The sequence below is a fragment of the Mytilus californianus genome, unplaced genomic scaffold (assembly GCF_021869535.1).
Source record: "Mytilus californianus isolate M0D057914Y unplaced genomic scaffold, xbMytCali1.0.p SCAF_11, whole genome shotgun sequence".
NCBI lineage: Eukaryota > Metazoa > Mollusca > Bivalvia > Mytilida > Mytilidae > Mytilus > Mytilus californianus.
Window position 1 is genome coordinate 50,349,504 of NW_026262593.1, and position 15,265 is coordinate 50,364,768.

Genomic DNA, 15,265 nt, shown 5'->3' on the forward strand with positions numbered 1-15,265 from the left:
TCGGATAACATCAAATGGTAACCACGAGCTTCGAATCGATCTATCAGACTTTGAGGGCACTCATAAGTATGCAAAGTATTCGAGCTTCAATGTTGGTGATGAGTGGAGTGAATATCCATTGCATGTGGCGAATTATTCAGGGGACGTAGGTATGATGAACATAATTTAAGAATAAAAAGAGACATTAAATGAATAACGAAATAAATAACCTCATACATATCACAAACACATGAAGGGGACTGAGAAAAAAACAGACAAAACCATGAAAACAAGAAATGCCGAACAAAAAAAAAAAAAAAAAAAAAACAACCCACAAAACAATGGCCCAAAAAAAAAAAAAGAAAAGAAAGAATAACATGAACCCACAATAAATTCCGGATTTGCATTCTGTGGTCAAGAATAGTCAGCAGTTACGGCTCAAATAGTCTCACCGTCATGGTTCTTTTGTAAAAATATGTTCAAGCGTACCATACATAATATATTGGTAGATATATTGTCTCTTGACCTACGGCATAATAAAATTGAAAAGAGGTGAATATTATTTGTCGAAGTTTAAAGAAGGATTTTCAAACCTTAGTTTAAATAGAATTGAGAAATTTCTGAACTTTCACCAATAAATTAAAACAATTGATAAGTGATAGCAATAATATATCAATAGGTGATAGTATTTGTGGCGACTGATAGTCTATCATTAGCGAAGTAGAGGTGGACAAAACCCGTATGATATCGATTTCTAAACTGCAATAAATATCTGCTCATGACATCAAGTAGCAATGCATATTAGTAGTTTACAGACAAAAAAAATAGTGACAATGCAAAGTTTAACACAATTATTCAGTCTCTACGTCCCAATCATCGATACAAGAACGGCTCATTCACTAATTTTTATGATATATACTCCTCCAAAAATATATTCGTAGAAACTACTTATCAAATTCCTTCATTAAAGTTTACATGGTGATAGCTATACTGTCTACATTTACGAAACGTTTTCTAATACATGAAACAATTGTCTGCAAGGGTATTTAGCTGGTTAGTCTGTAACCCTAAGGTCTGCATCGTAACACAACAACCACACAGTTGACGGTAAAACATTCATATACACGAGTGCAACCAGTTTACCAAATCGGCGTTCAAGCGATAATTTTTATTAATTACTGAACCAAACTCTTCGCCAATTTTTAAGATCCATAGTACAGTATTTTCGTATATATGAATATTACGCGTCGATGTTCCGTCTTCGGACATTGTAAAGCCGAATGGTTTGACGTTCACTTCCACGTGGCCAATTGGGTATTTTGTGTGATGGCATAGTTTGAACCAACGCTGTTATATTGCACATATGTAATACCTGAAAGTTACAAGTATTAGATTGTGTTGTGATATGTGGACGACCAGAACGTTCGCTTTTATTTGCAGGTTGCCATCATTTCAATTTTTATTATGTAGATGAAAATAACACTTTAGAATAAAAATTATTCTACGTACACTTGTTATAGAAGCACAGAAATTGTACACACTTGTTATCTACATTTTTAATTAACTATACATTTTCCAGAGCACGTAAGTTCGTCCCGGTCTTGGGGCTTGTGGTGTTCAAACTTTTATTTTCTGTATGTTTTTTTTAATATTATCTGTATTTTCGTCCTTTAAATTTTGGTGTTGTCTGTCTTTCTGGTTCCCTCAGTGTTTGTGTTATTATCTTGTTTTGTCTTCTTAATCGATAAATGAGAGTTAAACATCGGTAAACTGTTGCTGCGCTAATTTATTATATCCCTGCTCCTAAGGGAAGGGGTCTTGTTTACGTTTGTCCGTCTTTCCTTTCATGTTTCTATCCGTACGTCAATGAAATTGTTGTCACTTTTGTCTCAGGAATTACATTCAGAGCTTCCAGAAATAAGATGTCAAGTTTCAGTCGAGCAAGCCGTACGGAGAGATTCATTTTCTGATTCATCGACCATCCATTCTGTTAATAGCAGATTTATCATAGATTACCTATAGCTTACAGTTCAACTTGTTTGACATTCAATTACTCGTTAGTATATTTTCTCTTTTTTATATAGTTGTAAACATTTTGTCTCTTTGTGTGCGAGTATATTATAGCTGACGCAAGCCATCAAATCAACTGCTTATTTTTTCTACATATTTCAGGAAACATTCTTATGCATCCAGCTCAAGTTCATAATGGAATGCAATTTTCTACTGTCGATCACGAGATATTTCTCTAAGCAATTGTGCAGCGACCTACAAGGGAGGATGGTGGTATGCAGCATGCCATGCTGCTAATTTGAACGGAAGATACCTATCCGGTCATCATGATTCATTTGCTGATGGTATTGACGTCGGTACTTTTCGTGGCGGGCATTATTCACTGAAGACTGTTACATTGATGATTACGAAAATTAATTTATCTTTAAAAATAGAAATAAATGGACTTTTTTCAAGTCGTGTTATTAAGTGTTAACGGTAATCAATATATTATCTATGTAAATCTTTAAAAAATAAAAGTTCAAGTTAATGATTATAGGTTGAAGTCAATTTTTTAATGATGCAGCTTGTTTTACTGTACTGTTTAGCTGTCATGTTGTTCGTTGCTTTGTACTGGAGAGGAAATATTTAGGATTTGCCCCCTATCCAATCCATTTCATTCATTTCTGACTAAACTATCATTAAATTGTTTTTCTAGTATCTAAGATAACTGTGTAGCTCTTGATTTTGGACACAGACACATCCTATCGATCAACGAACTATTAATGGTGTCAATAAAATTAATGTAGAGCCGATTTCAAGTCGTACATCATCCTAATATAAAAAAAGGAGATGTGGTATGATTGACATTGAGACAACTATCCACCAAAGATCAAATGAAATGGATTTAAGCAACACTGCTTCAACAGTTTTTGTACCGGGAGCACATCTCTGTCTATGAAGCCCGTTTTATGTCAACTTGCACGCACATCAAATATTAAAGATATTTTAACGCCCTACGATGGGGCAGAAGGTATTTTACTCTTGCTAGTCTCGGTAGTCTCGATTGTCATAGATCTTTTTTTAAGTCTTCCATCCGTGATGATATCAATATGCCTTATATAGGATAGATCATTATTCAAACAAGAAACAATAGTTTGCTTTTTTCAGTGTTATTTTGGAAATGATAAATTCATGTCGTTTTGTGCATTTTAAAATATATAATTTTTAAGAATCTGTATTATGATCTTAAAATTAATTTAATTCCTACCTGCATAATATTAATTTCAAATCTGCAGAATAATACGGAAGTCTTTTATATTTGTTTGTCAATGCAAACTTTTCGAAGTGTTGTTCCATTACAGATATACTGAAATTTTCAATCCATGACTCTATCTATAAATCGATACATTGTGGGTAAAAATGAATCGTGCAAATCCTGTGTGTTCAAATGGGAATGGGAATAGGGATTCGTGCAAGAAAAAAAAAGGAAAATGGTATACGATGTAATGGGGAATGGGAAATAGTGCAATTGCGAACGGTAAATAATTGAATGGGAGAACGGTAATAATGTACTGAAATTGGTTTTCGTGGGAAGTTTACATGTCAGGCATTAAATATAGCCAGATTACTATCACATATCAGTCTTATATGTGATGCATGAGACACGTTTAACAGAAAATCATACCATGAACTAGACTGTATTCTTACTGATAACTTCACTAGTTTCAAAGTATGCTCATTTCATTGAAAAATCCAATGGTCACACATTATTGCATATATTGACATTTTTATTTACTTTGTAGTTTGTACACGATTGCAGAAAGTATGTCTGATCGTATAAACAGCTGTACCTCGTTAGTATATTTAATAAATTATCTTATGTCTTATATCTATTGTGTCACACAAACACAGACACACATGTTTATTGACTTCGTGGTTAGTACTTAACTACATTTGCTTACATATACTAGGTCGAAAGGTGTAAACACAGTATCCACGTGATATGATAGGGAATAATTGGTTAGTGGCAATTGTTGGATCTGAAAGTTTTATATAAGGTAAAACTGACTTTTATTGATATAGAGGTGTCGTAATATTCGAATGGATGAGATTATAAATTAAAATCGAAAAGCAAACATAACGAGAATCAATTTGTTTAATAATAAGAAAATATATTATGTGTCCGTATGTTTTCATTCATGACAAAAAATCACTGCACCTACTTTGAAAACATACAAAGAAAGGACCTCTTGTTTTCCTGCTGTTAATTTCAAGTCAGTTTGCATGATATCACTATTAGTTCAAGAAGTCGCATGTGACTTTGACAGGACCAAGTCGCCCTAAATAACGATGTGCTCATAGTTTATAATTATAATTTCATTTTAGTGTTTGATTTTCACTGTATTTCTTAATATTCTATTACAATTGGGTGATTTATCGGTAGCTACTGATGAGTCTTTTGTAGCCGAAAAGTGAGACTCGCGTACCTAATTGTAAGCCAGATATCATTGATGATTTTGTTCAGTGAATATCATAATATGTTATGTTGGCTAGTTCTTTTTTATCCCATGATAAACAAATTCAAAAATTTTTCAAAATGTTTAATGAATAACACCTAGAACTCTTTAAATGATGAGATATCAAAAATCAAATTACGTCTTCGTTAAGCAATGTACACAATACATCGATTGGAGACGAAAAGAGTTACTCTTCTACTGCAGGGGAAAGCACATTATCGTAACATTGGAGGTAACACAATTCGCACACTTATATGCCTAACATTTTGAGAATCTACGGAATCATGCCAGTTACGACATATTATCAATTGTTAAAATATTTGATCATAATGCATTTCGTTGAACGTGAATATTACATTTTACAGATATTCTAAAGGGATGACTATGATGATCGTTGCTGTATTTATGTTGTTGGTCATACCAATTAGTAAGTAACTCAACTAGTACGTTAATAGTTAGCAGAAACTGCTTACCCTTCATTAGCACCTGAGTTCATCGCCGTTATGTGGTGGTGTTCGGACTGATCAGTCCTTAGTTGTATTATTTTTGTTAGTCCTATCGTCGTTTAAATACTTGGCTATGGTATTGTATGATTTATTTTCGATTGTCCCTTAGTATCTTCTTCCTCATTTACAAGAACTTTAATCGCGTTATTTATCCTTGAGTATGCAATAATTGAGCTTTGTTATTGTGGAGATGCTTTTGTTGATTAGAAATAAAAAGATAGTGTTTCTTGTTTATTGTTTTTCGAATATTTATGTGTATACTAACATAGATATTATATAGAAGACACGTAAAAAAACTAAGTACTAAGTAGACTGTCGAGAATATTTTATGAAATTAAAATCACCACCACACTATTTAGTTTAATACTAATATATACGTCTGTTTGACTTTCCCTAAGAATATAGCCTTTTGAAAGGACATCGCTAGTACAGTAAATTGTTGAACAAAAGTCCTCGTTCTTTAACGTAAGAAAGGTATATAAGTATTAAATAGATATATTTTCAACAATTTTCAGGTGTGAGCTAGGGACCACCAGTCTTGTTGGCAGACTTGTGCTCTCTATGCTATCGTTCAACAAAATCTTTTTATATACATTAATTACTTTACCAAAAGTGACTTATCACTTGATTTGTACATTATAAAAATCAGCTGCTACAAGTGGAATATAACTGCTTAACCTGACCTAAGTTCACACCCAATTTCAATCTTAATTTTTAACAAAGTGTTGTGTGTTGAATTTGTATGCAGAAAGCACTGATAGCGTTTGACATGTTATTCGTGTAGTTTTTGATTTACAAAAGTATTTGTAGAAATGAATGAAATGTTGAAAGCTGCGTTATCTGAACATCTGCATATATCATTACTAGAAGGGCAAAGCTTTTATACGTTATCTATACCATATTGGGGAATTGTTTATTAAACATTGAAAAATATCCTGATAAATATCATGAATCAATTTAGTTTCATAAATAGATATTCTTTCAAATATGCTAATAATCGAAGTGTTGTCTCAGAGCTATAACGGCTATTTGATACCCGGATCAGAACAGTACAGATTTTTTTTTCATGAGTTGTTTATGTATATAACTGCCAGATATTGGTAAGCTTTCTCACAACTAAAGAATAATGTCCTAGCTGTATCATTAATTTATTGGCGCTTATGGTTTTACCCATTTACATTTTTTTCAAAAGTTACGTGCTCTACTATTGTAGATTGTGGTCAGGATTGTCTTTCGTGCACTGGTATTGAAACTGCTGGAGATTGTGATCAACGTGAAACTTGCAATATTGATGAGGTACTGGGTACGTTGTAGTATGAACACATGCGTTTGAGAACAAAACATGTTATCCCTTACCCTTACACATGTTTGTATAAAGTATAAATACTAGTAGGCTATTTCAGAACAGTGAAGACAATAAAAAGTTATATAAGATATTGATCAGAAGGTTCAGATTTTTTCGACGATTTTTTTGTTTCAGTGCACTATTTTGAAGAAAAGACTCAAGATTATCATTTCACCTATCTATAGATCAATTAGAACAGGGGCATATATCTTACAATCCAAAGACTTAATTGTTGTACTTAACAATAGCTATGAATAAAGATAAACTGGGAAAGGAATTCTGACCCTGGTGTCCAATTGTCGTTTTTGAGAGCTCTTGAGTTCACCTTGATTATTAGTAAACTTGCCAAATCTTTAGTTTTCCCGTAGTGCTTCTTGAACTGTTACTGTTTTTTTTAATCTTTTTGTCATGACAAAATGTTGTTAGTTTTCTTCGAGTTGTTGTCAGCTCACGCCGAGATATATCCTTTTTGTGCTGATTTGGCGCAATGCAATCACCAATCAATTAATCGAGTTGTCGTTATGATAACCCCTTGTTATCTTTTCCACTTTCTATTGTAAGATGTCATGATAAACCAAAGCATCGTTGGATGTTTCGACACTGGTAAGTGGACATCCCACATTTATGATGAATAGTTAACTCTGTTTTATGCTCTTGAACTTCGTATTTGCCTTCCAAATCATTTGAATTGAACGCCACTGATGAGTCTTATGTAGACAAAATGCGCTATTGGCGTACACCTTATAAGCCTGTTAATTTTGATGTGTTTTTTTCACGCTAACAGCAGCTAAGAATACGACGGATGACTGTATAATTTTAGATTCATTTGACGCTAACAGTATCAAAAGGAGGATGCAGACGCTAGGCGGCTAAGTTTTTCATGACCTCTTTATTCAGATCTTGATCAATCGAGATTTTAGACTACATAATATAAGTTAAATCAATTATCACCATGACTATGCATGAAGTATCTGGCATTTCATAAAGTTGAGCTCATCGTAACCTCTTTTCTGGAATATTTACAATTCCCCGAATGTTTTTCAGTTACTTTTTCTGAAGTTTTGAGCATGCTATACATGCTATGTTCCGCAATTTTTGTCAGTCGTGAAACTAGGTTCCTGCATTTAAACTGTGTGATACAAATAATTTTCGGAGAAACTTCATTTAATGCCTCCATTAAAGCGTACGAGCATGACGTAAAACATGACAACCATTTCATTCCTTATAGAATATTTTCCTGACTCACGACTAATGAAAGATTAACCGCGTTAAGTGGATTATAATATACTTTTGTCTATTATTGTCAAGCAAGGGCAAAAATAAAGAGGGGGATTTATAAATGTCAACTCTTTATAATATATAAGTATTTAATTACACATGGTATCATATTAGAAAAAATAAGTTGTTCGTCCAAAGGCACTTACAAATATATATATGCCATCTTCACGACAAACCATCTCATAATAAAATGCAACGGTTAGTCGACCATCTAATAGGTAACTTATAGACAGCATGGTTTATTCCATATTTCAGCAAACGGAAATCAGAACATCGATATAAGCCTATTGAAAAGTGAAAATACCAAGCACTAGTCAAATTAATCCATCTGTTACTAAATAAACTTGAAAATGAGTATTGAATAAATTATATGAACGATTATGTGTATCCTGCCAACCACCACAAACACTACACTCCATTTCCGGTCTATGTAATAGAGAGCAATGTCTTATTTTTAGACAGAAAAGTAATGACCTGCGTTAATATTTTTAGTAATAGTAAATATTCATCAAAGATACCAGGCTTATTATTTGAAATATTTATGAAATATGTAATAAATGATACACATTATTTTCTCCATTTGTCTTATATATATATGACTGTGTTTTATAGGTTTGTTTCAAGCAAAAGTACTCTACAACTTCTGGTAAAGTTCTCTTTGATTTTGGTTGTTCTAGGTCACAGGTAAGATGATGAAACTAGATTTTGACCTTTTTGGTGTCCTTAATATTTTCATTTATTCTTGTTTTTAGATGAAATATTTAATCAGTCAAGCAATAGCATATAATCGATTGTTTTACAATAATTTCATTCTTAAGACAGAGAAATATTCAAAGTTTAAACGGAGCCTTTCCGAGTATACAAGATATTTAATACCATGTGTAGAGAGTAGATACATCCTTATCATATGGGATACAATGGTGGAATCTGTCTCTTTGATCAATTAGAAAAGTAAGCTTTATCCAATGTTTTGTGATTACATGTAAAAAAAAAATAATCAATTGGTTTCAATATATTAAAGAACTGATAATATCAAACTTTCTATAGTTTTGCAGACAATCATTAGGAACTATATTCGGAAGAAGAGAAGAAGGACATCACATCGTCTGTGAAGCATGTTGTAATAATACAAGGTATTGCAATGGAGAACTTCGATGTGAAACAGTTATAAAACAAAACAGTAGGTGTACAAATAAATTTGTCATCACTTAAATGTATGTATTTTATAATGCTAAACATATTAAAACAATTTTGAGCATGAAAAAAAATAATTTGAAAGGAAACTAAATAATTAATTCAAAGATAAGAAGATGTGGTATGACTGCCAATGAGACAACTATCCACGAAGTTGCTCTTAGCTACCCTTTGCCATGTGTTGCTGATTCATGCAAAACCCGGAATGATATGATAAAAAAATGTTTAATTCAAACTTTATTTCGATGTCCTCGTTTTTAAAATGTTTTGTTTTGAACCTTTAAATGGCACTTTAAAACAAATATTTCCAACAGTAAATTCTGAAATTATTGTTAATAAACTAAAAATGTCATCTAACAATAAAGTATTTGTAGAACGACTTCACTTGTTAATCATCTTAGACTCTCTGGTGTTTACACTAAATAATAGCTTTAGTGCTTATCAGTAAATAAAGAGTACTACTTGAAACAATGCTAGAGGAACCAATGACCTGGATGAAATACATCAATTTTATACAAGAGAGAAGTCCATACCAGTAATTTCCAAACATAAAGCACAAATAAAGCGTTGCGAGATTGATACATTTGTTATTTCTCAGAAACAAATGCTCCAAAAATATGTTCAGCATTGCTATAGATTAAATAACTTTCTTTATCATTTTTTCAATCACTATTTATCCGTCAAAGAAAAACGGGTGCCATCTATTATCTATATTTGTGCATTAGAGGTATACACATCATTACGTCGATGATAAGGACAGTTACACTCAACGATGTGAGTAACGAAAGAAAAAATTATCTTACATATATGTTTACTTCTTATATAAGATCAAACCATGTACAGATTTGTTATATAGAATTACATGTTATCGATTTACATTTGATGAAGCATATGCAAATATACCTTGTTTAATTCATGGATAGTATAAGTTTTTTTTTCAGTTTTTTCAATTGCAAGCTTCAGCTAATCAGTTAGTGATCTCTCTTTCAGACACCCATCTGCCCAGGGAATGTTCAGAAATAAATTCGCCAGATTTGAAAAGTGGAGTTTACAATATTTACCCATTCAATTCGCATATAGCTGTCCCAGTATTCTGTGATATGACTACTGAAAATAAAAGTTGGACGGTAAACACATATTTTAAACTCATCAAATATACGAGGATTAAATTTTAGAACGCCAGACGCGCCTTTCGTCTATAAAAAAAGTCACCAGTGACGCTCGAATCAAAATGTTAAAGAGACAGAATAAAGTACAAAGCTATTTTTGGAGGTTCAAACTCTATTAAAAAAAAATAATGTTTATATCTTTATCTAACTCTCGGTCTTCGTAAAGATTGATTAAAGCACTTTGTGGGGCAATTCTTCGAAATGATGGCCACTCAATACCTGGTTTTGTATTTCATTAAAGCTGCAACCAAAGGTGATACGTGTCCCAATTTTGATTTTAAGACATGCATAACAATATCTTTCCTTAGCAAAGACCGCAGTATTATAAAATGATTTTCATTACTCTATAAACGTGATATGAGTTTAACACAAGCATATACATTTTCCGATGTAATTTTCAGTCCTTCGAATTGGTTATTCAATACGACGTTTCTGTGTCTCAAATCATTTTATACTTATTTTCGGAAGTTTAGATCTGAAGACGCAAGAGTTGTCGTCTAATTTTGACATTTTGTAATCCACCATTTTCTACATAAGGAAATGCCTGTACCAAGTCAGGACTATGGCACTCGTTTGATGTGTTTGAGCTTTTTATTTTGCCATTAGGCTTGAAGTTCGGTATTTTTGTTATTTAACTTTTTACTGCAAACAGGCCCTTTTTCCTATAATTGTAAAATGTTTGATAAGGTTTAAATTAGCATGGAAATTCATAAATGGTTGATATATTCCAATTGATTTACAAATCTAGAACTTTGGCAACCACTTCGACACTTATTTTGTTACATGTTTATTATACTCGTAAATATTCTATTGAATGCAATTTTGATTACACTCCTAAGGATGCAATAAAAGTATGAAAAAATGAAGTATGATTGCCAATAAAACAACTATCCATCAAAGACCAAACGACATAGATGTAAGCAACCAAAAGTTACCGTACGACCTTCATAAATAAATAAACCATACCGTATATGAAAACATAAGAGGCATTGACATGGCAAACTGTTAAAAAATTCAAACAAGAAAACGAACAGCTTGATTTATGTACAAAACAAAACAAATATGTCAGACTGCATCAAACGAAGCAACTGTTTATTTTATAAAGGCTCATGACTAAACACAGACTAATACAGAATTTTGCGAAGTTAAACATTTTTACGTCTGTTTAACCCTCCCCTGATGTCGTACATTGGTGTAAAAGCAAAGCACAGGAACAAACTGTAAAAATCCGTTTAAATAGATTTAAAGACATGTGAGTGATCGGATTCAAAGATCGAAACAAAGCACAAATCAGTTTTTCTAATAAAAAGACAACGCGAAATGATAAACTATTTACGATTAATTGAATTTGCACAGTTTATACACTTTTGAAGCAGATGACATATTTAAAAACATAACATCTCATCAAACCTGAAAAGTTTTTCTATTCAATTTTGACATTTATACCAACAGAGTTAAAATCAACATTGTAAAGCAGGTATCATAAAATGTATCGACTACATTGCAATGCAATTCAATTTATCAGATCAGAAGAACAGCACGTGTTCGGACTCTTTTATCTATAAACAAATTTGTTTTTGAAATTTGATGGCTACGGTAACACCGAAAGACATGTATATATGAGTAATGTAGTTTGACCTACTATTTGCTTTTGATATATATAAAACACTTAACTACAGGTAATACAAAGAAGGTACAATGGTTCTGTTGACTTCTATAGAAATTGGATGACTTATAAAGAAGGTTTTGGTAATGTGGATGGCGAGTATTGGTTGGGTATGTAAACATGGTATACACGGTTGCTGATTTAGAAGAAGAAAAAACAAGTAAAGAATGCAATACTGTTTATGTTGAAGAGGGAATACAAATTGAATTACAACGGACGTGCAAATGCAGATTGATAATGTTTGAGACCAACAGATAAGAATGAAAATATGAAACACAACTTAACATTTAAAAAGAATGCGTGAGGCGGTATTAATCATAATTACAACTGAGTGATCTGACAAGCTTACAACTCACACCACGACATTTTCAAAAGCGTCGATTTTAATGTTCTCTAACTCATTCATCTAGTAATTCATGCGTTTTACTGCTAATAAAAGGAAAAGAAGGAAAGACAACCACACATTACCAGGAAAACTAAATATTGTTCAGCAACACCAACCCAACGGAAAAAAATGAAAATGAACACTGACAGGGTATGCAGTACATCATCAACCAGTTAGTTGCTTACATTGTAATAAACAAACGAAATGAGAGAGCGGCCAATGTTCATTGATTTTTCATAAAAGTTTTTGAATTGTCATATTGTTAGGCACTGATGATCTACAATATCTGTAATTTGTCTTTTCTGATATGTTTTATCAGCAACAGTGAGTTACTAATTAATGTATCAAATCTCATTTTCTGCATCAAATCAAAACAATATATTTAATACTGGATTTTGTATCTAAGCTAGTAATCTTTTCAAACAGGAAATGATATAGTTCATCGTATTACATCAAGTGGTAACCATGAGCTTAGAATCGATTTATCAGACTTCGAGGGCAATGATCGATATGCAAAGTATTCGAGTTTTCTCGTTGGTGATGAGTGGAGTCAATACCAGTTACATGTATCAAATTATTCAGGGGATGCAGGTTAGATTTATATAATCTATGAATTTATGATTGATTAAATGAATCGGAAGTAAGCAACTAAATGCATGTTTCGACCGAAATGAAACAATATCTCACATGTAAACAAAGAGACAAAATACACAATATATACAAGCGTTTTGGAAACATTGGAGTTAGTGTTAATAATTATATTAAGAATGGTATACTGCTAGAGAATATACAATATACATTATCATAGACTTATTATTATTAAGTGTGATTTTCATATGTATGTACTAGCACTTGGTCGATACTACTGATGGTCGAACGTTAGTCCCCGATCTCAGTGGTCTGTACTGCGGTACCGCCGTGATTTATTTAATGAAACTTTAAAACTCCTTATTTCTGAATTTTGAAATTATCGAGAAACATAGGTTCCAACTGCATCAGGCAAAGTTGAACTTTGATGAACTTGTCTATGTGTTTATGTCGCTTTTCGTCATATATTTACTAAAGTGTACACGTATTTCTACCGCCTCATGAGGAAGATACAAAGAAAAGTTTTTCACACGCACTGTTATTTCAATTTTCATTTTCAGATACGCATGATAGAATAAAAACATTATGTGTATTTATTACCCTTGGGCCGATACATCTGATGCCAGACTTTCAAAAAACAAGAAACAAAATAAATGCACGACTGCAATCATCAGTGTTGACATTTAAAACCTTTCTACAAACATCCAAGAAATACATGTAATTGATATCGAGAGATTACCTTCTTGATTGCGATAATGTAAAATATATCATATATTTTGATATTGTCAAGGATGATGCGTTTCTTTTATTTAGAAAATATATACTCAACTGGTTGAAAGACATCAAACCATTTGCCTCATTTCACTATCTATGTATTCCAGGAAATTTTCTCATGCACCCAGCATACAACCATAATGGAATGCCATTTTCTACTTTTGACCACGATGCAGATGACTCCCCCCTTAATTGTGCAGCGCAATACAAAGGAGGTTGGTGGTATTCCCACTGTCTGATCGCTAATTTGAATGGAAGATATCTATCGGGTCATCATGATTCTTTTGCTGATGGCATTGACGTCATTATATGGCACGGAACTCATTATTCACTGAAGACAGTTACTATAATGATCACCAAAATTAATCTGTAGAAACTAAATTAAAATTGAATACGTTGTTTTACGTCATGACTTATTCTGATGGACACTATCCCAAAAACATGTGTCATGCACTCAGAAAGCAATCTATCATAAGTCGTACGAGTCGACTGTCTGTTAGACAGCTGATAATTGATCCTCAGTTCCCGAGATTACCATCGGCCCACCATCAAGTGCTTTGGTACTGGTATAATTTAAAATATATAATTTATATGTTAATTTCAAACTCTTAAATTATGTAATTGTATTACATAACAAGGAAAGAATCCTCAAATACAATTTAACTTGTCTAGTCTTATATATGCTATGATTTCTTTTAATTGTTTTGCTTTCCCAAAACTTTTGGTTTCGATAAAAACTATTCAAGAAACGCGTTGTGTCCGCATTGAACGAGAATGCACAGACACAACAATGTTTGCATTTTCTTAACAACTATTTACGCTCAACTGACATTTTCGTTCTGATCTTCTTTGTTTTTTTTATTATTTTTTTTTTTACAAATTATAACATTTAAGAGGACGGCATCTCTTCATGTTTGATAGAATAATCATTGCAGATTTTTATAATGTTTTAATGGTTAATCTGTTAAGGTAGATAAACTTACATTTATATTAAAGATTTAACCATAATAGGTCTTCTTTATTTGTGCGGGTAATGTGTTCAATCCTCTCAATTTATTTGTCTGAAATCTATATGCCTGATAACTTGTCTGTAAAATAGCTACGAACCAACTGTGTCTCTTATTGCTGAATATTGGTCGACTTGTTTCTTAAAAGGGTATAAAAATTCCATAGCAACATTTTATTCAAATAGCATATAACCTGCTGTAACATAAACCTTTTATATGAAATTAACGTGATGTGGTATGATTGAAAATGAAACAACCTTTTCAAAATGACCAACGGAAAAAAGATGCGAACAATCATAGGGACTATACGACTTTTAGCAATGAGCAAAACCAATATTATATTGTTACTTATTAAACATGTTAAATCTTACGGATGAAAAAATGTGAAACAAATTATAAAGATAAAACTAACGATCGCCTTTTCCCTGTTGTTGCCTCTTTAATATGATTTAGAAGAAATGATAGATGATAATGTTGTTTCAACTTTTTGTTTTCATTTTGTTTCGTCAAAGTGATTTATTTTCCTATTGAAATTATTGTGTAATGCGTAAACCGTGCAAAACAACAACCCGTTTAATCAAGTTTTAGTCACACATGAATTCCAAATATGTTAAGACTCAACGCAGCAATTAAATGTTTGTTGACTGTATTAATACGACTAATTATATACGAGCGCCACTGGTGAGTCTTTTGTAGACCACACGTCCATATGGCGTAATTCAATTTAAAGCCTGGAATCTTGATCTTTTCAAGGTTGTAAATAATACATGACTCGCATTGACGGGATGCATGGGAAGTGCCTTTTCCGTTTGTTTTTTAGATATAGATTTGCATTTCGTAGATGAGGCATGATCACATGAGAAAGG

General features: G+C 32.3%; 1 protein-coding gene across 1 annotated transcript; it reads left to right on the plus strand.

Annotated features, from left to right (window-relative positions):
* The first annotated feature begins 2,989 nt into the window (after positions 1-2,989).
* LOC127719233 (microfibril-associated glycoprotein 4-like) lies at positions 2,990-13,928 on the plus strand. The gene is made up of 6 exons (XM_052225249.1): positions 2,990-3,001; positions 8,664-8,796; positions 9,801-9,937; positions 11,659-11,755; positions 12,457-12,621; positions 13,500-13,928. The coding sequence occupies exons 1-6, from the start codon at positions 2,990-2,992 to the stop codon at positions 13,763-13,765; spliced, it is 810 nt and encodes a 269-aa protein (XP_052081209.1). The 3' UTR covers positions 13,766-13,928.
* Positions 13,929-15,265: the final 1,337 nt, after the last annotated feature.

Bases quoted from the DNA above. Each gene is read 5' to 3' on its own strand.
- LOC127719233 (XM_052225249.1), top strand. The intron at 8,797-9,800 runs GTAGGTGTACAA...TCTCTCTTTCAG, and splicing joins AACAGTTATAAAACAAAACA to ACACCCATCTGCCCAGGGAA. The intron at 9,938-11,658 runs GTAAACACATAT...ACTTAACTACAG, and splicing joins CTGAAAATAAAAGTTGGACG to GTAATACAAAGAAGGTACAA.